At 37.2% G+C, this 27,194-nt stretch overlaps 2 protein-coding genes across 3 annotated transcripts; one reads left to right on the top strand and one right to left on the bottom strand.

Annotated features, from left to right (window-relative positions):
• The first annotated feature begins 10,526 nt into the window (after nt 1-10,526).
• On the top strand, nt 10,527-15,182 carry LOC115712754 (oxysterol-binding protein-related protein 1D). Its single transcript, XM_030641108.2, has 8 exons — nt 10,527-11,646; nt 11,877-12,233; nt 12,358-12,445; nt 12,579-13,048; nt 13,501-13,656; nt 13,834-14,142; nt 14,277-14,621; nt 14,812-15,182. Exons 1-8 carry the CDS (start codon nt 11,116-11,118, stop codon nt 14,992-14,994), a joined length of 2,439 nt encoding a protein of 812 aa, XP_030496968.2. The 5' UTR covers nt 10,527-11,115; the 3' UTR covers nt 14,995-15,182.
• Nucleotides 15,183-15,260: 78 nt separating this feature from the next.
• Nucleotides 15,261-20,876, bottom strand: LOC115712753 (uncharacterized). 2 transcript variants are annotated; one of them, XM_030641106.2, is made up of 16 exons: nt 20,596-20,876; nt 19,840-20,255; nt 19,520-19,696; nt 19,282-19,406; nt 19,073-19,211; nt 18,583-18,732; nt 18,397-18,450; nt 18,075-18,170; nt 17,922-17,981; nt 17,730-17,804; nt 17,601-17,654; nt 17,337-17,438; nt 16,593-17,231; nt 16,244-16,378; nt 15,909-16,016; nt 15,261-15,628 (listed from the first exon to the last, which is right to left on the bottom strand). In XM_030641106.2, exons 2-16 carry the CDS (start codon nt 20,245-20,247, stop codon nt 15,479-15,481), a joined length of 2,472 nt encoding a protein of 823 aa, XP_030496966.2. In that variant the 5' UTR covers nt 20,248-20,255; nt 20,596-20,876; the 3' UTR covers nt 15,261-15,478. The 2 variants fall into 2 exon arrangements, with proteins under 2 accessions (XP_030496966.2, XP_030496967.2); XM_030641107.2 differs by having other exon boundaries at nt 19,840-20,252.
• Nucleotides 20,877-27,194: the final 6,318 nt, after the last annotated feature.

Genomic DNA, 27,194 nt, shown 5'->3' with positions numbered 1-27,194 from the left:
GAGTCACACTTTTGGACATAGTCTATACAATCTTTTTTCATTGTTGGCCAGAAGTACCCTTGCCTCAATATTTTCTTTGAGAGGCTGGGTCCTCCCGTATGATCTCCACAGAACCCTTCGTGGACCTCTAGCATGATTTGTCTAGCTTCAGGGTCCGATACACACCTTAAATAAGGCATGCTGAGTCCTCTCCGTAGAGAATTTGATCCATCATCACATAACGATGAGCACGATATTGAATCTTCCGAGACGATTGCCCTTTCTTGGGGCAACTCACCCGTTGTTATGTATTTTATGATGGGGACCATCCAGCTGGGTTCTTGCCCAACCGTTAGTGTGGTCTCTTTTATTTTGATGCTTGGCTCTGCCAAGCGTTCCACTGGTACTACCCCCAGCTCTTCGATTTCGCTATCCGAGGCTAACTTAGCCAGACAGTCCGCGTGAGCGTTCTTTTCTCGGGGGATTCTTTCTATTTTGTAGTCCGCAAACTCGTGGAGCAGTTCTCGGACTATTGTTACGTACGCGGCCATCCGCTCGCCGCGGGTTTGGTATTCTCCGGATACCTGGTTTACGACCAGTTGAGAGTCACTGTAGACTTCCACGCTTTTGGCTCCTACAGCTTTTGCCAATTTCAGCCCTGCTATCAGGGCTTCATATTCGGCCTCATTGTTTGAAGCTGCGAAGTCGAATCGGAGGGCCGCACAGAGTCGCAGTCCAGTTGGTGATATCATAGCCACTCCGGCTCCAGAACCGTTCTCATTAGAAGCTCCGTCCACAAATACCCTCCACGTGGGGATTGGCGGTACCGGCGTATTTGCTGTTGCCTCGGCTTCGTTGCATTCAGTAATGAAGTCTGCCAAGGCTTGGCCTTTTATAGAGATCCGGGGGACGTAGTGCAAGTCGAATTGACTTAGTTCCATTGCCCACTTGAGGAGCCTTCCAGACGCTTCAGGCTTTTGGAGAACTTGCCGGAGCGGGTGATTGGTCAGAATCTTGATCGGATGGGCTTGGAAATATGGCCTTAACTTCCTTGACGCCATCAGGAGACAAAATACCAGTTTTTCAATGACTGGGTATCTCGTTTCGGCCCCTATCATGCGCTTACTGACATAATACACGGGATGCTGAGTTTTTTCTTCTTCCTGGACCAGGGCAGCGCTGACCGCGTGTTCGGAGACGGCCAAATAAAGAAATAAGTCTTCTCCGAGGACGGGTTTTGATAGGATAGGAGGCTTGGCCATGTGGTCTTTTATCTTTCTGAATGCCTCCTCGCACTCGTCTGACCATTCGAACTTCTGGCATTTCTTTAACACGTTGAAGAAGGGTATGCACTTGTCCGTGGACCGTGAGATAAAACGGCTCAATGCAGCTACCTTTACGGTCAAGCTCTGCACATCTTTATGCTTCTTGGGGGATGGCATATTCAGGAGAGCCTGGATTTTTTCCGGATTTGCTTCAATCCCCCTTTGGCTGACTATGAAACCCAGGAACTTTCCTGATTTGACCCCGAAGGTGCATTTCTTTGGGTTGAGTTTCATGCCGTATCTCCGGACAACTTCAAAGCATTCTTCTAAGTCGCTTGCATGGCTGTTGCATGCTTTTGATTTGACGAGCATGTCGTCCACGTACACCTCCATGTTTCGCCCCAGGAGGCCTTTAAACATCCGGTTAATCATTCTTTGATAGGTTGCTCCGGCGTTTTTCAGTCCGAAAGGCATGACTAGGTAGCAGTATACCCCCTTATCGGTCGTGAAGCTAGTGCACTCCTGGTTTGCCGTATGCATTTTTATTTGATTGTACCCAGCATAGGCATCCATGAAGGATAACATCTTGAATCCGGAAGTGGCATCTACCATTTGGTCGATCCTGGGCAGCGGGAAACAGTCTTTTGGACAAGCTTTGTTTAGATCAGTGAAGTCTATACAAACTCGCCAAGTTCCGTTCGGCTTGGGCACCAGGACCGGATTGGCCAGCCACTCCGGATAGTACACGTCGCGGATCATGCCGTTAGTCAAAAGTTTGTCCACCTCTTTCTCTAGAGCTTCGGCTTTCACCGAGTCGAGCGGGCGTCTCTTTTGCTGGACAGGAGGCATGTCCGGGTTGACATTGAGTACATGTGTGATGACATGAGGGCTTATGCCAGTCATGTCCTCTTGGCGCCATGCAAAGATGTCGATGGCGCCCTTCAGTGTTTTTATTATTTTGTCTTTTTCCTCCTGGTCAAGGTTTTTCCCTAACCGGAGTACTTTGGTGGAGTCGTTGTCGCACACTGATATTTCTTCGACGTCCTCCATTGGTTCCACGATTCTTTCGGACCCTACACGAGGGTCTAACTCATCCTCTTCAGCCATTTCTGGCTCAGCAGACTCTCGGACCATAAGTACGGGCAGGTGGGTTGCGACATTATAACATTGCCTTGCTTCCCCCTGATTTCCCCTTACAGTCCCGACTCCGGCCTCCTGGGTAGGGAACTTTAGGCACAGATGTCGGATTGAAGTGACTGCGCCAAAGTCCACTAGGGCCGGTCGGCCGAGGATCGCATCGTAGGCTGTCGAACATTCCACCACCACGAAGGTGCAGTATTTAAATGTGCTCTGGGGAGTGTCCGGGCACAGCGTGACCGGGAGCCTCACTTTTCCCATTGGGATAAGTGTCGTCCCGTTAAACCCTGTGAGCTGGGATCCACTAGGCGAGAGGTCACGATCTGTCAAGCCTATCGCGGTGAAGGCTTCTTTGAAGAGCAAGTTCACGGAACTCCCATTGTCAATTAAGACTCTGGCCACCACTTTATTCGCGATGGGGGTCTCTATGACCAACAGGTCGTGATGAGGAAAGCGCACCGTCTTGGCATCTTCTTCCGTGAATGTGATGGGTTGGTCCATCAGTCGAGGCCTTTGAGCTGGGAGTTAAGTAACTTCCCATATGTCATTGTGTTTTTGCGGCCCCGGCGTATCGCTTTCGCTCCTTGCGAGTATTCCCTCCGATATGGGGACCTCCGGAGATCATGGCTACCCGTCCATTAGGCCGGGGCGGCAGTCTGGGGATATGCTGGGCGTCACCTGCGGGAGCAGGTGGAGCCAATACTCCTGCTGTACCCCCTGGTGTTCCCGGAGGCATACCCCCAGCCACCTGACCCGGATTGAGGTGGGGCAACCTATTCTCGATCCAATCATAGAGGTGGCCCAATCGGATTAGATTTTCGATCTCGTCCTTGAGATTCTTACATTCATTGGTGTTGTGACCAATGTCGTTGTGGTACTCGCATCTTTTGCTCGGATTTCTCCGGGAGCTGTCTTTGTACAACGGTTGTGGTCTCCGGTAGTGTGTATTTTGCCTAGTGGCGAAGTACACACGTTCTTGGGAGTCCGATAGTTCCGTGTATTGAGTATATTGGGGGGTGTACTCCTTTTTCTGGCGCTTCTCTCCCGTCCGGGTGCTGCCTTTGGAGGACCTTTTACTCCTTGATCCACAGGAAGGGCACTGTTAAGCTAGCGGCGGAGCGAGTGTGAAGGAGCTTGCCCATTTGCTCCGGACGGGTTGCCAAAATGAGAAGATGCCTTGGTGCCAAAGCTTGGCCCCGGCTATACCGGGGTAGCGAGAACCGTATACCACTTGTTTGTGGGGTCGCGGTCGGGGGGCGATGCAGGGGCGATACTCCGGGCATAAACCCTGCTATTCCGGTGGGGTAGTAGCCCCCATAAGCCACGATTTGGGCTTCTTCGAGGTTGATATATTTTTGGACTCTCTTCTGGAAGTCCTGGAGGCTAGCAGCCCCCTCTTGCTGCAACTCATTCCAGAAAGGAGTCCCAGTACGGATTCCTGCTTGGAGAAGTGCAAGCTGTTGTCCGTCATCAACCTTCTTGGTTTTTGAGGCTTCCTCTCGGAACCTCTTGATGTAATTTTTCAAGGTCTCGGTGGGCAGTTGCTTGATATTAGTCAAGGCACTGACCTCCAGGTTGACCTTTCTTGCGGCGACAAACTGTCTCCGGAAGTTGGTCTGTAGCTTGTTCCAACAGCCCACGGATCCTGGTTCCAGTTTTTTGAACCATTCCTCCGCGGACCCACTTAGAGTGAGTGGGAAGCACAGACACTTGGCGTCATTGCTGACCCTCATGACCGTCATGACACGGTTAAACCGTGACAGGTGGTCGCTGGGATCGGAGTTCCCGGTATATGCTGCCATTTCGGGCATCTTGAAGTTTTTAGGGAGCTCCGCCTCCAGGATGTGCTTGGCACATGGCTCTCGATCCTCACTGTCCAAATCAGAGTCGTCTCCCTTCTGCCTCCAGGAGACTCGGGCAATGTCTTTTCAGAGTATGGCGAGTTCCGCCCTAATTCCTTCATTCAACGTACCCGAGGAAACCACGGGTCCGTATCTTTTTTGGTCAAGGTGATCCCGAAGGTCACCTTGGTTCCCATTGATTTGATTTCTCAGATCAACGGGAGGACATCTCTGTCCTCTTCTCCCTCTACCCCCGGGTTCCTGGTGTACAGAAACGCTTTTTCGGTCCCCTCGATCCTGAGGGCCAAGACTCCCTTTTTGGGGCTTGCCCCTCTGCGGACCTTTCCCTTTAGGGAAATCTGAGCGGACCTTTCGCGGATCCTGCACCTTTTTCTTTCGCCCAGGGGTAGAAGTAGGGTTTTTTGTTTGATTCCCCTCAGCAGGATATCTTATAGGGCTAGGCTCCCTAGATTTCTGCTGCTGGGAATTAGGCGAAGATGTCGCTGGCTCCTTGTTGAGTCCAGCGGTCATTGCCTTGGTGTGCACGTGAATGCCAACTGCTTCCATGGCTATTTGCATGGCCAGCATCACTTCCTGCATTTTCTGGTTTTGCGTTTTGTGAGCTTCGATCTCGGCTTCGTGATCGATAGCTTTTTGTCTAAGAAGCACCAGTTCTGAGTAACTACCTTCGTCATAGGCGTACTCGTCGAGGTTTCCCTCGTAGTCATCGTCGGGGACTATTTCTTCTTCCTCGGACTCCTCTGCTGCTCTTGAGGCTACATCTTCCTCGTTTGGGTCTTGAGCGTCTTCCAGAGGGCGAGGCTGACAAGTATTTCTTCTTGTCTCCACCATTTTTGTGAAGTCAAATGCTTGTTTTGTAGCAGCTTTCTTCAGCTCTCAATGAAAGCACCAAAATGTTGACCGAGGTTTTCGGCAACTAATAAAATAGGATTATACTATTGAGCTGTAAGAAAGTGAGAGAATGATTTTTACGTGGTTGGGGCGTTAATGAGCCTTAGTCCACGAGTCTTTGTTATTTATGGATGTATTTAATACAGATTTTATACTTGGGAGAATGTCACCCTTATAAATACAGAGAATGTTCTTGGTGAGTATTTACTCTTCTTGCTCATATGCAGCCCAAGATTCTCGACCCCATAATGAGCTTTGAGGGGGTATTTATAGTGTTTTGGTGGGGTAATCCCTAGAATTGTTCTTACAAGTGTATCTGTAAGTATCCATAAAGTTGGGTATTCCCAATGAATATACCATGAGTAATGCATGGTCAAATTCCTAGGTGCTGTAGGATTTTTATGAAGAATGTCCTTTTTGCCTTGTGATTGATGTGACTCTTCGCAGTGTAGCCGTCGCTAGACTTAAATGATCATTACTGTGGCGCTGCTGGTTGGAGGTTGTGCCGTCAGACTTTATTGCGTGTTGCAGTCCCAACACGCTTCCTCCCATGCAGCATTAAATGCGACTTGATGGCTCAGGAGAAGCCTGACACCTCACGGAGAGGCTTTATGCTATGCGAGCTTCCGGGAGCACCTTGCCCTCCGGGTGCCTCCTCCGGGACCTATGTCCAGGATGTTTCCTAGCGGCATACAAAGACTTAGCGAATATTTATAAATTATCTGATCCACGTGTCCCTGTCCGGTTGGTCCACGTATATTGGGCGAAATCAGGGGCAACAGAAGCTTATGTGAAATTTTTTGGATCTCTTCACTACTATTTTTTATCTCTATTTTTTTTTTTTGTATAAATATATATGTATATAGAAAATTTATATTAAGAAAATGAAAAATATACGTACATATATTTTATTGTTGTTAATTAAATTCAAAATAGTATAGTAATAGAGAAAATTTTGAAATTATATTTTTATTATGAATTTTTATTTATTTAAAATAATTAACTTTAATAAAAAAAAAAATAGAAAAAATGAGAACGTACAAGATTAGGTATATATATTTTGTTGGTTTTAATTAAATTCAAAATAGGATAATAAATTTATGATTTAAATTATATCACATGAGAACAATATATAATATTGTATATATATAAATAATATCAGTTTAAATATTAAATATCAGTTTAAATAGGATTTGTTTTATTTTTATTTTATTATTTTATTATATATAAATAAAAAGTCACACCCATGAATTTCTCATAAACCAAGAATTCAGTTATATAGGCACATTTTATATAGAATAGATATATTTTGAAACCGAAGCCGTTTACTAAAACAAGAGTAACTTTTTTTTATGGGATATTTTTAAATTATTATTCCACACTTTCTAATTTAATTTAATAGTTTTTTTTTTTTAAATTATGATTTTATATATAATTAGCCTAAATAAAAATCAGAAAAGAATAATAAAACAAAACGTGCATTGCACGTAGGTTGCCTCTAGTATAATTATAATGTGACTCTGCATTAAAGCAAAATCAATGCTAATTAATATTATTACCCTTTATTTCTTTATTGCTTTTGCTCGCTTTTATTTTTCTTTTTTTCCTCTTTTTCTTAAGTAAATAAGTTATTCCTAGAAAAATAAATACTATACATCAAAACGATTCTTTTTTTTTTCTTCTGCAAAATACACTATTAATTCAATGATATAGGAAATATATTTGATCACATCATAAAAATAATTAAAAACTAATAGAATTTGATAATGCAATACTAACCTACTTAATATTTTTCTCTAATATTTATTTTGTAGTACTAAATCAAATGTATAACGAAAGTATTATTATGATTATCTTCACACGTATATATATTAAATTATGAAATAAAAAGATGTATAAAAATATTTATCTCTTAAAGCCTATCAGTGTATTTATATTTCTTTTTGTAAGTTGTATCCAAGAACGATATAGATTACTCACACCTCAATCTTTCACTACACACAATGATTAGTGTTGGCTGAGGAGGATACACTAAATAATGAGTTCTTATTTTTGTCTCAACACATGAGCCAGAATTCTCTCTGAGAGTGAATAATGATAATGACTTTTTTCAATTAGATTTTCTTGAGTATACATATATAGGGATATGATTTTGTCCTGTGATGTACTTTCACGGAATGTATTCTGTGGTACATTAGATGGGTCTCAGGGTACATTAAATGAGTGTCAGGGTACGTTTCTATTTTTTTAACCCTAATTACCCTTAGATCAATCTCAGCCGTCAGATCAAATAACTCCCGCATCTAACGGTTGCCGTACATCACGGATTACAATCCGTAAAAGTACAATAACGGGACAAAATCATATCCCTACATATATAATGATTTAGAATATCGGTATTAAAATTCAAACCAATATAATATTAATAAAAATTTAATTAAACAAGATATGTATTTATTTAAATATTAAATAATAATATTTAAATATTTGTGTTATACCCAATTTTTGAGAAATAAAAAAAGTCAACCCTGCAACTTTGACTAAGACTTACAAATGTCAAATAAGTTAAGATATCATATTTGAGGGCCACATGACACTTCTAGAAAACTCATGAGAACACTAACCAACCATTATGTGACCCACACCCAAGTGTGCCCAACCTAGAGTTTATGGACTTGCACAAGAATTTTCATCCTAGAGACCTTATTCGACAAGGAAACTAACAAGAACTTGAATTATTTAGAAATAAAAAGGTTAGAACTTGACCATAAAGTCAAGATTTCACAAGGAACCCACTCCACCATGCATGCTTGGCCAACCATTGTCATCTCTTGGCATAAAAAGATGGCAGTGCTCTCTACTTCCAAACCACCAAAGGGAACTTGTCCAAATGTGGTCCCCTGACACCAAGGAGTATAACACAATTGAAAGAAATCATTTTCCATTCAATGTCAATGCTAGTCGACCTGTGCCATCTTTGTGCACAAAAAAATTGACACAGGTCGGCCACACCAATTGGGAAGGGGATTCTTTGTCAAAAGTATTTTTTATTATCAAGACATCAAGACCAAATGAGGAAGGCCACCAAGTGGTATAGAAGCCACTTGATCGATCACTGCCGTCTTTGTGGCCCAGAGAATGGTAGTGGTCAACCACAACAAATGAAGAAGGGTCTCTTTGACCAAAGTATATTTCTAGCATCAAGGTACCAAAAACAAGTGAGAAAAGTTACCAAAAGGTGTAGAATTACCCTAACAATCATTTGTAGAAACACGAATAATATTAACCCACAAGTTTTCGAGATGCTTTGCCTTTCGGGAGCTTGTAGTATTCTTCTGCTTCTTGGAAACAAATCTTTGACATGTGGTGTTGGCTGGGATCACGGACGTATCCCATGAACGGTTATCAAGTAAGGGGTTATTAATCGTAGGTTCCATTGGCGTGGCATGCATGCGGTGTTATTAATGCGATTGTTGGTGCACGTGTGTGTGGGGAGAGCATTCCTCGGGAGGAATTACAATGATTGAAGGATGATTGAGATGACCCATCCTTTAATGCGTACGGGATACGAGATGTGCAATTATAAAAATTTAAATGCCAATGCAGGTCGTTTTAACTCCCTATTCGTCGAATCGAAAGATGCTTTCTGGGAGAAGCGATCTGGGCTGTTTATTTTGACTCGCAAGGATCCATGTTGAAGTATAAATAGGTGCGATGAACCTATATTTCCTTTTTTCATCTTCTTCATTCTTCATAAACCCTTTTGCAACCTTCAAATCAGAGCCCTTGTTCCCAGGTAATCTTCACTTCATCATTATTTCTAATGGTGAATGCAAGAGGCCTTCGATTGTTTTATATAGTATTTTCTAAAGCTCTGTTCAATTAGTTTCCCAAACGCAGAACCTATAAACCTTGACCTACTCCACCCTCAGCCAGACGAGGATTTTGACCTTCATGCTAGTTATGACTGGGTTCGACGCTCCTAGGCGGATTTGCACAACAATTTTCCATTCTCCGTTCAAACATCAAGTAAGTATCGCAACACTTTGTTGACTATATTCTATTCCTGTATCCAGGAAAGCAATGCTAAGTTCAAGCTAGGTCTAGAATATTTTGTGTGTTTGAATGGTTGAATATTTCCTGTAGAAGCATATTTCTAAGGTGGGATTGTGTGCAAACTCTCTGCGCCATAAGAGCGTTCATATCGTGAAGATAGTTAGAGTATGCCCGTTAGTAATTTGTAAGTTTTGTAGATTTTAACAGTATACCAAAGGCTCTTGAATGAACATCAAAAAAGTTCGTCCTTTTATGCCTATGTGGAGTTGTTAGGACCCCAAAATGGTTGAAAATACAACAAATTAGTAGAAATATTCAGAGAAAGAATTAATTAATTAAGACGTTTAATGTCGAAGATTTTTGCTTTAACACGAACTAAGTGGAAAAAAAAATATCAAACAAAACTAATAACATAAGGTCTGGTCTAGGAGTGATATAATATTATTATTACAAAACTAAAAGTGAAAAAAGAAAACCACACGTAGACCAACAAACTAAGAACAATCACAAAACTAAAAATTAGAAACTCAAAAAGTTACACATGGTCTAGCAACAAAGAACACTTATAAGAAATTAGTAAAACATGTTCCAGTGGTGTAATTTTTCATTACAGAGCTTCAAAGCTAGGAGACAATAAGACATGCCTTAATTTATGCAAGCAATGTACTGAATGAAGATAGAATATGCTTTTGAAATTATTTGTAACAATGGCCAAAACATGTCCTTGGAAGCACTATAACATAAGACATATGGATATTTTTGGGGAATTTTTACAAGTACTTAAATCTTATTTTTGTTAATGATTTCTTTTAACAATTTTATGGATTTTGTTTTCAATCAGGTTTTTACTTGTATTTCCTAAGAACAATACATATACATACAAAAATTGGATAAAATTTAACGCAAGACTAAAAACAAAGGACACAATGTCATTTCCGCAAACAAGATTGGTAAATTACTAAGCCCAATGTTAAAATGGGCCAGAGCCCAATAGATAACTAGGCTGTTCTGTTTTGGTGCAGTGCACCATAAACCAGCGACACAGAGGATCCTAATCTCCCTCGGCCACTTCAAGTAGAGAGTGAGTGAGTGAGTAAGTAGTAGTTGTAGTAGTGTAACTACTGTTAAGTGTTAACGTCAAAATCTCCACTATCATTTCACTCACTTGGTCCTGGTCCCTGGTCCGTCGTCGTTACAAGATCGCTTTCCCATTTCACCAAATTACCAAAACACCCTTACTCTTTCACAACCTCCCATTCAATAGACAACCATGTCCAAAATCGTCATTTTATCATTACCTGTGAACAAAAATGCGCACGTTAGCTGTCTCCCCCCGAAAACCCAAAAACCAAAACTCCATCAAAAATGAAAATTACTCTCTCTTAATAATTACTACTTTTATTACAACATTAATATTTTTATGTATAAATATTTTTAATTGATATTTATATTGATTATGGCTTATGGCTTATCCTACGCCATTCACGCTTCTCTTTACAATTTTTTATTGTTCAAAAAGAAAAGAAGAAAACTAAGCATTGAGTGACTGAGTGTGTCTGCCATGGATCTGTGAGCTCAGCTTTGTTCCATTTTTATATATATATATTTTATATTTATGTATGAGATCTATTTTTTAAGCTTCTCCGTTACGTTTTACGATCTTAATTCTTATATGTCATTTCTGGAAATTTCCGTTTTCGGTGGTTGCCCAAATCGTGCTCCTTTAAACGGGTATTGAGTTCGGGTACAGAGTCCGACCCGAATGGTAGAAGTACAGTGTTACATGTATCACTACTGCTACGACTATGACTGCACCTTAGGAGTTTGTGCGAGGTCGATCGGCATGGTTTTGGGTCCGGCATTTTCGTGATCGGCGTTGTTTTCTTTTGGGGGGATTTGGGTTGAATGCTTCAGCGTTGCCTCTGATGAACCCACTTTGCTGCATTGCTCCGGTTTCGATCGACCGTGAGCGGGCCAACCCTGTCGTAGGGAAATCTCCGGCTCATTGTAACCAGTTAGGGATCGATGGTTCGATCAGAAGTGTTAGCTATGGTACGAAACCGAGTTTATCGGCTCAGGTATCGTCGGTCGGTACGGAATCGGATAAAACGTCGGCGACGTTGAACAATGAGGTGGAGGAAACGGTCAGCGAGGCTAGGGATTCGAAGGTGTTTGGTAGTGGTGGTGATGGTGGTAGTGTGGCTGGGATTTTGTATAAATGGGTGAATTATGGGAAAGGTTGGAGGTCGAGGTGGTTTGCTCTTGAAGATGGAGTGCTTTCTTACTATAAAGTTCATGGACCAGATAAGATTTTGATGAGCCCGGCGAGGGAGAAGGGTCTTAGAGTGATCGGAGAGGATTCGTTGAGGTATATGAGGAAAGCTAATTGGGGTAGCAGTAATAGACTTGGTGCGTCGGCTAGGCCTTGCAAACCATTTGGGGTAGTTCATTTGAAGGTTTGAAACCATTTCCTGCTTTGTATTTTGTTCATTTTTTTTGTACTTTTCAAGTATTTAGTATTAGTATAGTTTTTGATAACATAGTATTAGTATAGTTAGTTCTTGTTTTTTCTACATGAAGGGTACGAGTCAAAATCTTTTTTTTTTTTTCTAAGAACTCTGCCGTTTGTTCTGTTATATGATTTTGCTAATGCATTTTTAAATCTGAAGTAGTTTGTTTTCTTAAGGTTTCTTCAATACGTGCAAGCAAATCTGATGATAAAAGGCTTTCAATATTTACTGGAACAAAGACTCTTCATTTGCGTTGTGTAACTAGAGAGGATAGAGCTATATGGATCGAAGCACTAGTTGCTTCTAAAGATCTTTTCCCTCGAGTATTGTCGAGTTGTGATTTTGGGGCTTCAGAAGATGTTGTTGTTTCGACAGAGAAGCTAAGATCAAGACTAGTGCAGGAGGGGATTGGTGAGGCTGTCATCAAGGACTGTGAATCAATTATGCTTTCAGAAACCTCAGAGCTGAAAAATCAGTTGAAGACTCTTCAGCATAAACATGTTCTGTTGTTGGACACATTGAGACAGTTGGAGGTATACCCTTTTTTACTATTTAGCTGATTCTTTTGTTTAACACGAATAATGGGATGTTTGGTGCAGTAGTGTGATTTTGCTGTTGTTGACAAGTTTGTATATTTTCTTAAAATTTGATTCACAGACAGAGAAAATTGAGCTGGAAACTACTGTCGTGGATGAAACAAAGGAACGAGAGTCATATTGTGGACAGGGGAATAGGAGATTTAGTGGTTAGTTCTTTTCTGTGATTCAGACAGTATAGGAAATTCATCATTTTTTTGCTGGTGTGTACGTATAGATATATATAAATATGTATATTGTCACTCTCATTTTTGACAATCTACTCCACTCTTATTGTCATAGATTTCTATTCTGTCATGTCCGAGGGTAGTGCATCCGATTCTGATGTAGATAATGAAAGTCAAGATGGAGCAGATGTTGAAACAGATGAGGATGATGGAACATATTTTGATACAAATGACTTTTTGTCTGCCGATGCTTTGAGAAGTGCTTCTTATCGGAGTAGGGAAGGTACTGGAAACGGTTGTATATTCGAAAGGGATTCTTTCTTTTCTGATCGATTGCATGGATTTGAGAGTGAAATCAGGATGATTGAATATCCACATGTTAAAAGAAGGGATAACTTGCCAGAACCAAAGGAGAAAGAGAGGCCAATTGGACTTTGGTCAATTATCAAGGACAATATTGGAAAGGATTTATCTGGAGTTTGTCTTCCTGTTTATTTTAATGAACCTCTCTCGTCATTACAGAAGTGTTTTGAAGACCTGGAGTATTCATACTTGGTTGACCGGGCATTAGAATGGGGAAAACAGGTTAGTTATAGATCTTTGGCTGTTGTTATCTTACAAATAGAATTTTGAAGCAATGAAGCATGATATCTTAGTAAAGATTGAACCAGTTGATCTAGTGATACACTGACCTTGAGTTTTGAATTAAAATTTGATGTCTTCACTATATTCCAATTCCACTAATACAAGAAACATCAACTTATTTAAAATGATATTATCAACAACTAATATAGCATGTATGTAAATAATGAGTGATCTTTTTTTTCTCTTTAGTAAAACATTTAGGATATTTGAAAATTAAAGACTAACATATTTATTTTCCATTTATTGTGCTCTGTCATACGCGTTTCAGATTCTGGTAAAAGATACATAATCTGTTTTCATGTTCAACATCTTCATTTGTATCATTATGGATTAATTAATTTCAGTGTACAGTTATCTGAATATTTTGACAAATAAGGTTTCATGTGTTGCAGGGAAATGACTTGATGAGAATTCTAAACGTCGCAGCTTTCGCTGTATCCAGCTATGCATCAACAGAAGGTCGGCAGTGCAAACCCTTTAATCCTCTCCTTGGAGAAACATACGAGGCTGACTATCCAGATAAAGGACTTCGGTTCTTCTCTGAAAAAGTATTACTTTCTTTCTTCTCAGTAGAACATGTGGACATTTGACATCTGATAGAAGCATTTGATTAAATCAAGTCATCATCTCCTTTTAACTTGTTCTGTCTTTAGTATGAAATATTGCTATTTAACAGCAACATGTTTAGTGAAACACATTTTTTTCTAACAAGCAGCTTGGCTCAGGTGAGTCACCACCCTATGGTTGTTGCTTGTCACTGTGAAGGACAAGGCTGGAAATTCTGGGCAGATTCCAATCTCAAAGGCAAGTTTTGGGGCCGTTCTATTCAACTTGATCCTGTTGGTGTCCTTACACTGCAGTTCGATGACGGTGAGAAATTTCAGTGGAGCAAGGTTACTACGTCTATTTACAATATCATACTCGGAAAAATTTATTGTGATCACTATGGCACCATGCGCATCAAGGGCAGTGGCACTTACTCCTGCAAGCTAAAATTCAAAGAGCAGTCTATCATAGATCGTAACCCACATCAGGTTAGTTCATAGTTGTGGGGGACAAAGCGCATATGAGGTGTCCTTTTTTGCGTTGATTTTAGTGACTTCTTTTTTATGTTATGTTTCACTTCTTTTTTTCCCTTTCCTGTTTTTATTTTCTTTTGTTTTGTCAGGTACATGGGTTTGTGCAAGACAACAAGACAGGAGAAAAAGTAGCAATGTTAGTGGGCAAGTGGGACGAAGCAATGTACTATGTGCTGGGAGATCCTACCACAAAGCCAAAAGGGTATGATCCAATGACTGAAGCAGTGTTACTGTGGGAAAGAGATAAGTATGTGACCAAGACTAGATATAATCTCTCACCTTTTGCAATATCTTTGAATGAACTCACGCCTGGCTTATTGGATCAATTGCCTCCAACCGACTCGAGGCTTAGACCGGATCAAAGACATCTTGAGAATGGGGAATATGAATTGGCTAATGCAGAAAAGTTAAGGCTCGAACAGCTACAAAGACAGGTATTCACTGAGCATCGCTATTCTATAAGCTGTTACTTTAAATTATAAGACCCGATACTTTAATTGTACCAATAGTGATATAATAGCATTTTTTGTATTCATTATCTTTCACCAGCATACTGCTAATATTGATCATTCACTGAGTGTGGGGTCTTGGATTGATTTTGATTTATTGCATCAATTGGTACAGGCTAGAAAATTGCAGGAGAGAGGATGGCAGCCAAGATGGTTTCAGAGGGACGAGGATGGTTGTTATCGTTACAAGGGCGGGTACTGGGAAACTAGGGAGCAAAGGAATTGGAATGGAATTCCTGATGTATTTGGGCAGAGTACTGATATGCCTTCATGTTCAGTAGAAGAGCAAGAAGAGTAATTTTGGCTAGATCTCATTATAATATTTTGGTTTTCTTCAATATTATATCTATTTATTTTTTCTGTTTTCTTCCCAGAATGCGAGTTTAGTGTAGACCAAGTATAATATAAAAGAACTCATCATCCTACAAGGTGTATTATTATGTAATGCTTGTTTTTTTTATTAAAAGGCTCTTTCATTTGTTTGTTGTTGCTGAGACTTTTTTATCCTTCCTTTCCATCTTAAAAATACCACTTAAATGACTTCAACCAAAAAAAATATTTAAATTGATTAAATAATAATAAAGCTTTTTAATTGACTATATAGCTTGGATCCAAAAATACATTTATAAATAGAGTTTATCCCAAAAGAACTAACACAAAATTTCCTCACTGATTGAGGCAATGCTTATCACCCTACAGTTAACTTTCAATGATCTTAAATTGCTCTAACAAAACAAAAAGAAAGAAAGAAAGTGAGTATATAGTATGATTGAAGTAAAGGACTATTTCCATGCTTTCTTTCCTCTGAACTGTTTTCCAGCACGCTGCTCTTTTATCCTTTTCACAGCTCTGGTTTTTACAATCCTATCTCTCTTTGCAGCAAGAGGCATAGCCTTCTTATGTTCTTTCTGCCGATTGCTCAAACCTCCGGTCTGTAAAAATATCACCAAAACAAGAAAAAACATAATTATAATAAAACACAAACTGGTGGCATGGCAGCATCACTGACTTTAAGGCAAAATTTTACTGTTTACTTTCCCATGATGAGTGGAGCTCTTCTACACAAATCATGGGACCCTTAAGTCTAAAAAGCAAAAGGAGCGCCCTTTTCAAAGTTTATATTAATTTCGTAGCTAACAACCTAAGAGGCTTTATAAACAAGCTTGCAACAAAGGTCTACGAATGAAAATTATATAAAAAAAATGTGTGTACCTTCTTTTGTTTAACTGCAGTGCGGGACTGGTACTTTCCTCTATCTTCTCTTCCCATCTTAACCATTGCCAATCTCTCTTCTTTGCTTAGCTTTTTCCGGACGTGAGCCTATCAGATACACAGCCACTTGGTTCAGTATATGATATTTACTACTGATACCAAAAGAACATTTCTTTGCTTTGTAAACTTTCTGGTATTACTAATGATGTCAAATTAACAGAAAGCCAAGATCTTAAGGTATGTATTGTATTTATATTATTTGATTTGGACAAACTACTGAAAGCCACATGGACAGGCTGAAAGTTGAAATGCTTTGTAAAAGGTGCAGAACTTACTTCAAGGTTGGCTGGATCCACTCGCTTAATAGTTAGTTGCTCGGAATCGGGAATATTGATTTGTTGTGTTTTAGCATCTGCGCCTTTTCTTAACAAACCATACTTAGCCAAAGTATCTTTTGCATCCTTCTTCGCCTAACAAATTCAGCATTAACAATCATTTTTAATTTAGTGACATCCTGGAAGAGAGCTACACTGGACCAAATGGTATAAAATAAAATAAAAGGAAAAAGCACTATAGTTTTCACGTTTACCCCATCACTGGAGCAAAGTTATGCACATTACTTCTCGCATGAACATAGCCGCAGAAGAAAAAATATTAAAAAAGGGTCTAAATAAAATAACTTACCTTTAATTGCTTGATTCTTTTGAAGTCCTCATTAGAAAGAATACCATCCTCTAGTTCAGGTGATGTATTTGCTGTTGTTGCTACTGCCAATCTCTTCAATGTCCGAAGACTTGTATCAGCAGCAACTAGTTGTCTATCAAAATCAGTCAGTTTTCTCTTTTTTCCTTTAGAATCTTTATGCCCACTTCCACCATGTTCGGCACTATAATCATCATCATTATCATCTTGTTCCAGTTTTCTCTTTTTTCCTTTAGACTCCTGTCTATTTCCACCGTGTTGATCATCATCATCAACTTGTTCCATTTCTTCGTCTTCGTCCTCCTCATCATCATCATCAATGCTAACATCACCATCACTGTCACTTAGACAATCGCTACCATCTTCACTGTCAGTGCCATAAGTAGATTCCTTGTTGTCTTCATCATCATCACCAGATGCAGCCATCTCCTCGTCACTGTCATCATCAGAGCCAATGGATGCAAGACCATCCTCCCCATCACTATTATCTTCATCATCATCATCCAATAATTCAACACCAGAAACATTACTGAGCACATTGACTTCTCCATATGCTTTTGGCTTTGCCTTTGAGTCAGTAGTTCGCCCACGGTCCTTCTTAACCAGAAGTGAAGGGCAAATCTGCATATCAAAAAAAAAAAAATTAGCAACTATCAACGAATTTTAGTCTCTAAATATTATTTGATAGAATATAAAATATAGGTATGAGAGGGGGAAGAGAGAGACCTCTCTAAATAGACCAATAAGCGATCGTGCTGCTATAGAAACTGCCTTCTCATGAGATTTCTTGTACAATGCAAGATCTTGCAGCAACTCTTCAGACATTAACTAAGATTGAAGAACAAAAATGTTTATGACCAAATATATTTAAATATGAAAAGTAGAGATGGTAAAAGTAAATAAAAAAAAATATACGTCAAAAACAACTCTTGAAAATTCCAAAATCTCAGGAACCAGATACAAATGTATAATATAGATAGATGTACTTACCAAAGGGATTCGAAGACATATTTCCCTTATTACATTGAGTCCAACAGCAATGGCCTGGAGAAATAAGAGGGATCAAAAACATGGGAAAATTTTTTAAGAAAATAATCAAACTAAAGTTATAAGCCACACCTCAGGACGCGAACGATCATGTACAAATTGATTTACTACTTGCTTGAACAATGGCTCAACGGCATCAGGAGGCACCTGCACACAATGGAGACTCTTTTAAGTTACCAGTAGAGATAAAATAACTGTGGTAGAAAAGGCCAGAATCTTAGCAGACATATATTAATCAAGTTCAATGAGAAAAACAGGCTGTACCATATCATGGCAGGCCTGAACTCCAGCAGCAAGCAAATCTGTAATATCACGTTGATGAGGCTGTGTGCACCAATAAAGCCATCAGTCAATCATATAATCATAATCAACCATCAAGAAGATAAAAAATTCAATTGCAGCTGCTAAATAAACTACCTGAACATATTTCTGTAGATACGGATAAAAGTTCAATAAGATTAGGCGATGAAGCCCAACTGTCCGAGCAATAACTTTCAACATCATCATCCTAACCTGAACATATACAGGGTAAGGATCAAAAGGAGACAGATATGCAGTTGAAAAATCAGCAATAGTTTATAAGCAACAAATGCTAACTTGATGAAGAGAAATGATAAGTAAAACAGCAATAAATAAGATCAATAGTTCAATTCAAGTAAAAGTTACAGAATCCCCAACATTATTCATTAACATCCAATACAAAAACCTCCAAGAGCAATCCTAAAACTGGAATACTCACCTCAAATCGTTCATTGCATGTCTGAAGGCGGGAAAACAGCTTCTCAGCAAATCCCTGTTTGGAGAACACAATTATTAACTCACCAACTACACCAATGAAAGAAATCTAGAACTGGCTGAAGTGGGATTGACAGTATCATATGTAATCGTAACTAAAATATTTGAGCAAAATAGCTATTGAACAAACCTGTGGATCTTTCAAATGGCTAAGTGGTGAATAATAATTTGGAGCGGTCTTATCTGATGAAATGCGTTGTTGCTTTTTCATGCTGCGCATCGCACGTTGCAATTTGGCTTGCTTTTTCCTCTTGCTAGAAGAGGTACCCGCATGGTGTGCCTATAATAAAAGAAGACATCAATTAATAAAGCTTAGGCAAATGGCACAAATTCTTCATAGGAATTTCGCATCCACCAAACAACTCATTGCCCCAACACAGGGGCATAGATTATGCTGAACAAGCTAATAATCAATAGATAAAATATATTTTCCATTTCATCAAAGAGAGAGAGAGAGAGAGAGAAGAGAGAGAGAATGAAAGAATAAACAAACAAAAGAAAAATAGAAAAATGAAGTTCCCTATTGAATTCACATATGCATAAAAGTTATAATACTTGGTATATTTATGTGACTGAAATTATTTTATCCTGAACAATTCTGATTATATATAGTGTAAGACCTTGTAAACACTCTGTCTACTAATAACAGCATGTACTGCTTGAGGAGTCTTCTCATCTTCATCACTTGAGGCATCACTATCATCCCCGTCTTCAATCTTTTCATAATCCAATAGAACAGATAAAGAGGCAATCATGATCCTGAGGCATAAAATTGAAATTACAATCCCAATATAAGAATTATATAGTAAATCACCTATAGTAAAGGTACCTAGACGAGGAATGGAAACATGCAGTACAAATGGCATTGGCTGTTCTATCATCAAACCACACCTTCCTCCTGTGAAGCTCACATAGTGTGATAAAGGCTCTTTTCGCTTTGGCTTCATCCTCTTGCTGTGGACATATCCATATTCAAGCATTAATCAAACCAAAATCTTCAAAAACATAGGAGGTTACAACCAATAATGATGAAAAGAAATTGCTAAATCAGAAGAAAAGGAAAAAACCTGTAGCATGGGAAATATAATATTTTGAAGCCCTCGATTTTTAGCTTCATTCTTGTGTTTCTGATTCATTCGCCTAATGCATTGAACTACATGAGAGAATGCCAATTTTTTTAAATTCCTATCTCCTAGAGTCTGTAGCTCCATGAACAAAGCAAGATTTTCTCCAGTATCAAGTATCTAAGAACAAAAACACACATCAAACTCAAATAAGAAACTATTCACCTACAATCAAATTATATCCAAACATTTTAAGAATCTAAGCAACAAAAAGAAATCACTGTTAACAAGCACAAAATTGACTAAATTAGCATCATATTTACCTTCCTATTGATCAGAAGAATGAGAGCCTGAACAAGGTGGCACCGAAGGCCTGAAGGGAGGGTTCGCGCAGAGGAACGGAGCAACTCAGCAAGCTGATTTGGGAATTCTGCGAGTTTTTTACGGTAAAAAGGTGTAACGTGAGCTAAGAACATGGCCCAATCGCCCAGATCCTTAGCCACAGTTGGGTCATTACCAACGCCACTGATGGATGTGAACTTGAAAGCTGCTTGCTGCTTAAACATCTCCAAGAACGACTTGAACTGGCTGTACACAGTCGCCAGTTCCGATTCATACCCTTCTGGGTCACACTTCATCTTTGATTGTAGCAATGGTAAGCTCAGCTTCTCCGAGCCTCTACCCGACGCCACTATGGATTCCGCCGAGAACCCAGTAGCTTGAGAAGCCATAGTTACTGCTGGTGAATTCAAGGTTAAACTAGGTCAATCAAATACATATTTAAAACCCAAAGTAAAGACAACGATTTTCTCCTAAAATATAAACATTGAACTCTTTCCCCGTAACTGTAAACAAATATAATCAAAATCCTAAGAAAATTCGTATCCACACAAATTAAGTGGACTCAAAATTAATTCTTTGACAATCCCTTCAACAATAAGAGAGCATTATAATATCCATGAAGGAAGAACTGAAGCCAAAATTGATCTACATAGAACTTTCTGACATTCTAAAATCTAATGAAGAAAGAAAGAAACTAATATTATTTCAATATAAAAAAGAAACAGGCACTGACTTACCGAAATCTGATTTTCAACTTTGATTATGAACCTTCACAAAAACTCTCAATGAAAATTCTCCGATGAATAAAATGTGATTTTGTGAGTTTGGCGCTAACCTTCAGAAAGCTAAGGAGAGAGAGAAGGAAGAAGGAATGAGTTGCAGTTATAATAATAAACGATTGTTTGAAGTGAGTGAGTTGAATGAGGCCACTGGCCGGAAAATGCTGGGTTTCGCCGGAGACTAAGGCGAGAGACAGAGAATGGTGGAAAATAGCGGCTTACAGTGAGTTGTGTTGATACTTTCGTAAGGGTTTAGGCTTTACTTGTTTGGGAATGTCATGTCGTATTGTAATTTTATTGTCGTATTTTTATACAATGCAAATTTCACAATAATTTCTTTCCAATTTACTATTTAATTTTTTCTTTTTTATATTTTATATTAACCATTTAATTATTTTTAAAATAGTATTATCTATTTAATTAAATATATATGATATACAAATTATCTAGCAACATAGATATAAAATGAGTAAGAACAACACTCTTATTGAAAACAAATAGGAAGTTCTAATAAAATATAAGCCATTCTCTTAATGGGACTTCGGTTTAAGCAACTATTAACAACTAAACTAAAATAAAAAGTTATCATTTAATTGACTATAGGATTTGTTTAAGTCTTACTTCGAAAGAAAGTAAGCACACATTAATAGCTGAAAGAAGTTCATTACTTGGTGTGTTTCAGAGATCAATTAGCAAGGTAGTTAACAAAGGGTTGCGGCAAATCACTAGAAAAAGTCTAAATTTATTTAAGTTGATTGCTTTTGTAATATTTGATACTATACTAATTGATTTCATTATCTGGGTGTGCCCCCGTAGATTAGGACTGTTTAAAAGAATACTGATACCACGTATAATTCTCTTGTGTCAAGTTTTTTAAATTCTTCATTTATTTATTTCTAGTTCTGGTTTGATTCTGCAAATTTGTGTTCTGCAATGACAGGATTGCAATCTATTGCTGCAGACTATTTCAATTGTGTTTTTTTTTTTGCTGAAATTTAGTAAAATTATTGGCATTTGCAAAATATAGTTTTTCAATTAGTATTAGAGCGGGACATTAAACTCTTAATGTAATCCTTTTAACATTTTCTTGTATTTTTGCAATATATTTTCCTTTATAGAAGAAAGTTCTATTCTTTGTAGTTTGTCCACCATTCCTTAATGATTATAAATAACCTTATTGGAAGGTTAGAATGTTGGGTTTTGTGCCCTAAATAAAACTCATTTCAATATAATCAGATTTACTTATTAATAAAAATCAGAAATAACATTTTATGTTGCATGGCTCACATGATTTATTTCATGATCATATACATATAATGTATGAATTCTATTTAAGTCCAGAACATATGAATTTGTTAATGATTATAGTGTTATCAGCACAGTGGAATATAATCTTAATTATATGTTCGAAAGTTTATTCCCTGATTTGTCAGTTCACTGATCAACGATAGGTATTCTTACACCTTGGATAAGTGTTATGTCCTTTCCAGGGCATTGGTAAAGTTTACTAGCATCGGATGTATGGAGTATACATCGGAAGGGACCGATATTGAACTTTGATTAGATATATTAAAATTTACCGCAATATCTATTCAATTCAATATCACCTGTTGATCCTAGATCAAATGATCTTAATCCTGATATGGTTAGGTGATACGTACATTTTAAAAACATGATAGTATAATTGAGTGGGAGCGCTAACATAAATATGAAGTCTATAACTTCTATAAGAATTTAGAAGTGGAACGATGATATCATTCGAGCTTGGCTAAACAGAGATAAATGGTGGAGATCTCATTTCACTTCGCTGAAATATCATTTATACGGAGCTAAGTGTTTTAAGGATAAAATACATTGAAGGTGTAACGGTAATTTAGTTCCTATTCAATGTAGATCATCTATTAGAGGGTCATTGATCAATTTAAGATTATAACAATGGATAATTTATAGCGTATCTATATCGTGGAACATATAGAGCGTTCTATATAACTGAGAGTGCAATTCTAAGTTCTAAGTGTGGATTCAATGAGGAATTAATAAGTGTTGGGTTTTATGCCCTAAATAAAACTCATTTCAATATAATCAGATTTACTTATTAATATAGATCAGAAATATCATTTAATGTTGCATGGTTCACATGATTCATTTCATGATTATATGTACATAATGTATGAACTCATCTGAAACCCTTTTTCACATACTTGATCCTGTTTATTGTGTTGTCAACACATTGGAAAGTAAACATGACTATGTGAATAAAGTTTCCTAGATTTATCAGACACAGGGTTTTACTGATATGATAATCTATAACAGAGTTTACTTGCATTTGGAGAAATGCTATGTTCTTTCCAGAGCATTGGTTAAAGTAAAATTCAGGTTGGATGCATGGAGTATGCATCGGAAGAGACCGATATTGAACTTTGACTTAGATTTATTAAACTTACCGTAATATCTATTCAAGTCAATATCGCCTAGTTGATCTTAGATCAAATGATCTTAATCCTGTTATGATTAGGCTCAATCTCAAGAGGCTATTCGTGTTCTTTGATTTGTTAGTTAAGCCTACTTTTAGGTCAGGGTGATATGTACATTTTGGGAACACGGTAGTGCAATTGAGTAGGAGCGCTATCATAAACATGGAATCTATAGCTTCTATCTGGCGAATAGTAAGTAAAGGATGATCTCCTTCGAGCTTGACCAAACGAAAATAAATGGTGGAGATCTCATTTCACATAAGCTGAAATATTATTTATACGGGGTTAAGTGTTTTAAGGATTAAATACATTGTAGGGTGTAACGGTAATTTAATCCCTTTACAGTGTAGATCATTCATATAGAGGATCATTGATCAAATTAGGATTATAATAATGGATAACTAATGATGTGTCTATATGGTAGAACATATAGAGCATTCTATATACTGAGAGTGCAATTCTAAGTTCTATGCGTGGATTCAACGAAGAATTAATAAGTTAGTGAATTTTAGTAATAAATTCTTGATCTGCTTATTGGAAGCTCGGTTATATAGACCCATGGTCCCCGCACTAGTTGAGATAATATTGCTTGTAAGACTCATATAATTGGTTTTGATTAATCAATTATAATTCTCAAATTAGACTATGTCTATTTGTGAATTTTTCACTAAGCAAGGGCGAAATTGTAAAGAAAGAGTTTTTAGGGGCATATTTGTTAATTGTGATACTTTGTATGGTTCAATTAATAAATATGATAAATGACAATATTATTTAATAATTATTTATAGTTATTAAATAGTTAGAATTAGCATTTAAATGGTTGAATTTGAAAATTGGCGTTTTTGAGAAAATCAGATGCAGAAAAGATAAAACTGCAAAATTGCAAAAAGTGAGGCCCAAATCCACTTGTATAGGGCCGGCCACTTTTGTAGGGAATTTAAACTGATATTTTCATTATTTTAATGCCAAATACTTCAAACCTAACCCTAGTGGAATGCTATAAATAGATAGTGAAGGCTTCAGGAAAATTACACTTTTCCTTCTGACTTTTCATTCAGAAAAAACTAAGCCTTCTCTCTCCCTATCTTTGGCCGAACCCACTCTCTCTCTCTTCTTCCTTGAATTTCGAAATCCTTAGTGTGAGAGTAGTGCCCACACACAGCAAGTGATACCTCAACCATAGTGAGGAAGATCATGAAGAAAGACTTTCAGCAAGAAGGAGTTTCAGCACTAAAGAATCAGAGAAAGAGATCCAGGTTCAGATATTGATAATGCTCTGCTACAGAAAGGAATCAAGGGCTAGATATCTGAACGGAAGGAGTCATTATATTCCGCTACACCCAATGTAAGGTTTCCTAAACTTTATATGTGTTTATTTTATCGTTTTAGAAAGTTCGTATTTAGGGTGTTAATCAACATACTTGTGAGTAGATCTAAGATCCTGGTAAAATAATTTCCAACAATAAGTTAGGGAATTTACTTGGTAAATTCGGTTCGACTTATTGGAAGCTCGGTTATATAGGTCCATGGTCCCCATACTAGTTGAGACCATACTGCTTGTAAGACTCAGTTAATTGATTTTAATTAATCAATTATAATTCTAAAGTTAGACTATGTCTACTTTATGAATTTTCACTAAGCAAGGGCGAAATTGTAAAGAAAAGAGATTCTAGGTTTATTTATTAATTAAGAGACTTTATGTGTCTAAATTAATAAATATATTAAATGACAATATTATTTAATAATTAATTTTTAGTTATTTAATAATTAGAATTGGCATTTAAATGGTTAAATTAGAAAATTGACATTTTTGAGAAAATGGGATTGAAAAATAACAAAATGGGAAAGTTGCAAAGTGAGGCTCATTTCCCTTATTTGGCCGGCCACTATGCAAAGGGTTTACCATTTATATTTTTCATTATTTTAATGCCATACAATTCTAACCTAAACCTAGATGGCATTCTATAAATAGAAAGTGTTGGCTTCAGGAAACTATGACTTGCATATTGTTCCTTTCAGAGAAAAGCCATAGTCGCCCCTATTCTCTTCTTCTTATTCTCTTGAATTTCGAACCTTGAGTGATAGAGTAGTGCCCACACACATCAAGTGGTATCTCAATCATAGTGTGTAAGACTGTGAAGAATCCAAACAACAAGAAGGAGAATCAGCATCAAAGCAAGGAGAGAAAGAGATCCAGGTTCAGATCTTGATTATGCTCTACTACAGAAAGGAATCAAGGGCTAGAGATCTGAACGGAAGGAGTCATTATATTCCGCTGCACCCAATGTAAGGTTTCCTAAACTTTATATGTGTTTATTTCATTGTTTTAGAATTCATATTAGGATGTTAATGAAACATACATGGTAGTAAATCTAGATTCTGGTAAAATATTTCCAACATAAAATAAGGGCATTTATCAAGTCTCAAGATGGGAAAGCATAGAGAATAATTCTTTCAAGATGGTCTCATCCTGTTGTGGTAGATTTCGAAGATAATTCTAAGTTAAAACCTGGACTTTAATGGTCTACTGAAGATGATAAGTTATATGCTTACAATAGTAATGCTTTATATGTTATATTTAATGGAGTTGGTGAAGGTTTTATTAAGCTTATATCTTCTTATGAACTGTTAAAGATGCTTAGAAAATTCTTCAAACCCAATTTGAAGAAACAATTGGTGTTAAGCGATCTAGATTTATAATGGTTCAAACTAGGTTTGTTGATCTTAGAATGTCTGATAATAAATTTTTGTCTAAATTTTATGAAAGATTATCTGATATTACTAATGAATTTTTTACCTTGGGAGAAAAACTTGATGAATAAGTGATAGTCAAAAAATTTGTCAAAGTTCTTCCTAATTGATTCGACGCTAAGCTATTGGCTATGAAAGAAGCAAAAAATTTAGCAAGAAGAAAGGGGGTGAGTTGATGGGGTCCTTGCGTACTTTTGAACTAAATCAAAAAATTAAGCAAAATAACGAATCCAAGCCTACAATTGATAAAGGTAAAAGTATTGCTTTTAATGTTAATGAAAAAAAAAAGTTCAGAGATATGAAGAAGATGATGAGATAGTTGTTTTAACTAGAAACTTTTAGAAATACATGAAAAAGATAAGTGACAAATAGAATTTTTCAAAATTCTCCAAAGGTAATACTTTTTCAAAACCTTATGTAACAAATAAAAAAGGGATTCAATGAAGGAAATGTGATGGTTTTGACTTTTGGACATATTCAATTTGAATGTGTAAATACTTTGTAAAAGAGTAAAAGTTTCAATGTCAGATAGAGTGATGATGAAAATTCGAATAATGTTGCTCTAATATCAATTTCTTCTAGTTTGTTTTGTAATTCACAGGTGAAAGAAATGTTGATATGTTTGAATAATACCATTGAAAAAAAAGATTAGAACATTGTCGAAACCTAATAAACAATTATCTCATCAAACTGAATCTCTTGAATTAAAAATTAAAAATTATGAGATTGATTTTTTAATCTCTCATATTTCTTTTTTTTTTCTTAAAAAATCTTATTTTTTATTCTATTTGCTTTTTTAAAATAAATCTTTTGTACTATTTTTTACAATTTTTTTGCCATGTTGTTTTTAATGAATTTTACTTTTTTTTTTTATTTTATTTCTTATTTATTTATTAGTAAATATATAATTATGTAAAAGACTATATAAGCATACATATAATATTAATTTTTTTCATAAATTTTATATGCGCTTATATTTAGAGATGACAACTGATGACCTTAACTTCAATAAGCGAACCTATACCACACTATGTGCTTGTTTAAATACATATATCTTTTAAAATTATTTAAATATATTAATAAAAATAAAAGATATAATCATAACCCACAAGTTTTGACGGGTGTTAGGTGCTCGTACTGCACAACTAGTATATCTATTCTATATAAAGTGTGCCTATATAACAGAATTCTTGGTTTATGAGAAATTCATGAGTGACTTTTTATTTATATTAAAAATAAAATGGTTTATGAGAAATTTATGAGTCACTTTTTATTTATATATAATAAAATAAATCTCATTAAATCCAAAAAAAATACGATTGGGCTTTTGCT

Source organism: Cannabis sativa, chromosome 4 (genome assembly GCF_029168945.1).
Source record: "Cannabis sativa cultivar Pink pepper isolate KNU-18-1 chromosome 4, ASM2916894v1, whole genome shotgun sequence".
NCBI classification, from domain to species: Eukaryota; Viridiplantae; Streptophyta; class Magnoliopsida; order Rosales; family Cannabaceae; genus Cannabis; species Cannabis sativa.
The sequence above is the reverse complement of the archived record's forward strand: the minus strand, read 5'-3'. Positions and strand labels throughout refer to the sequence as shown.

Bases quoted from the DNA above. Each gene is read 5' to 3' on its own strand.
- LOC115712754 (XM_030641108.2), top strand. From the start codon at position 11,116: ATGAACCCACTTTGCTGCATTGCTCCGGTTTCGATCGACCGTGAGCGG. The intron at 12,446-12,578 runs GTTAGTTCTTTT...TTATTGTCATAG, and splicing joins GGGGAATAGGAGATTTAGTG to ATTTCTATTCTGTCATGTCC. The intron at 13,657-13,833 runs GTATTACTTTCT...AGCTTGGCTCAG, and splicing joins TTCGGTTCTTCTCTGAAAAA to GTGAGTCACCACCCTATGGT.
- LOC115712753 (XM_030641106.2), bottom strand. From the start codon at position 20,247: ATGGCTTCTCAAGCTACTGGGTTCTCGGCGGAATCCATAGTGGCGTCG. The intron at 17,439-17,600 runs GTAAGTACATCT...CTTCAATCTTAG, and splicing joins TATGTCTTCGAATCCCTTTG to TTAATGTCTGAAGAGTTGCT. The intron at 16,379-16,592 runs GTAAGTTATTTT...TGAATTTGTTAG, and splicing joins AAAGAATCAAGCAATTAAAG to GCGAAGAAGGATGCAAAAGA.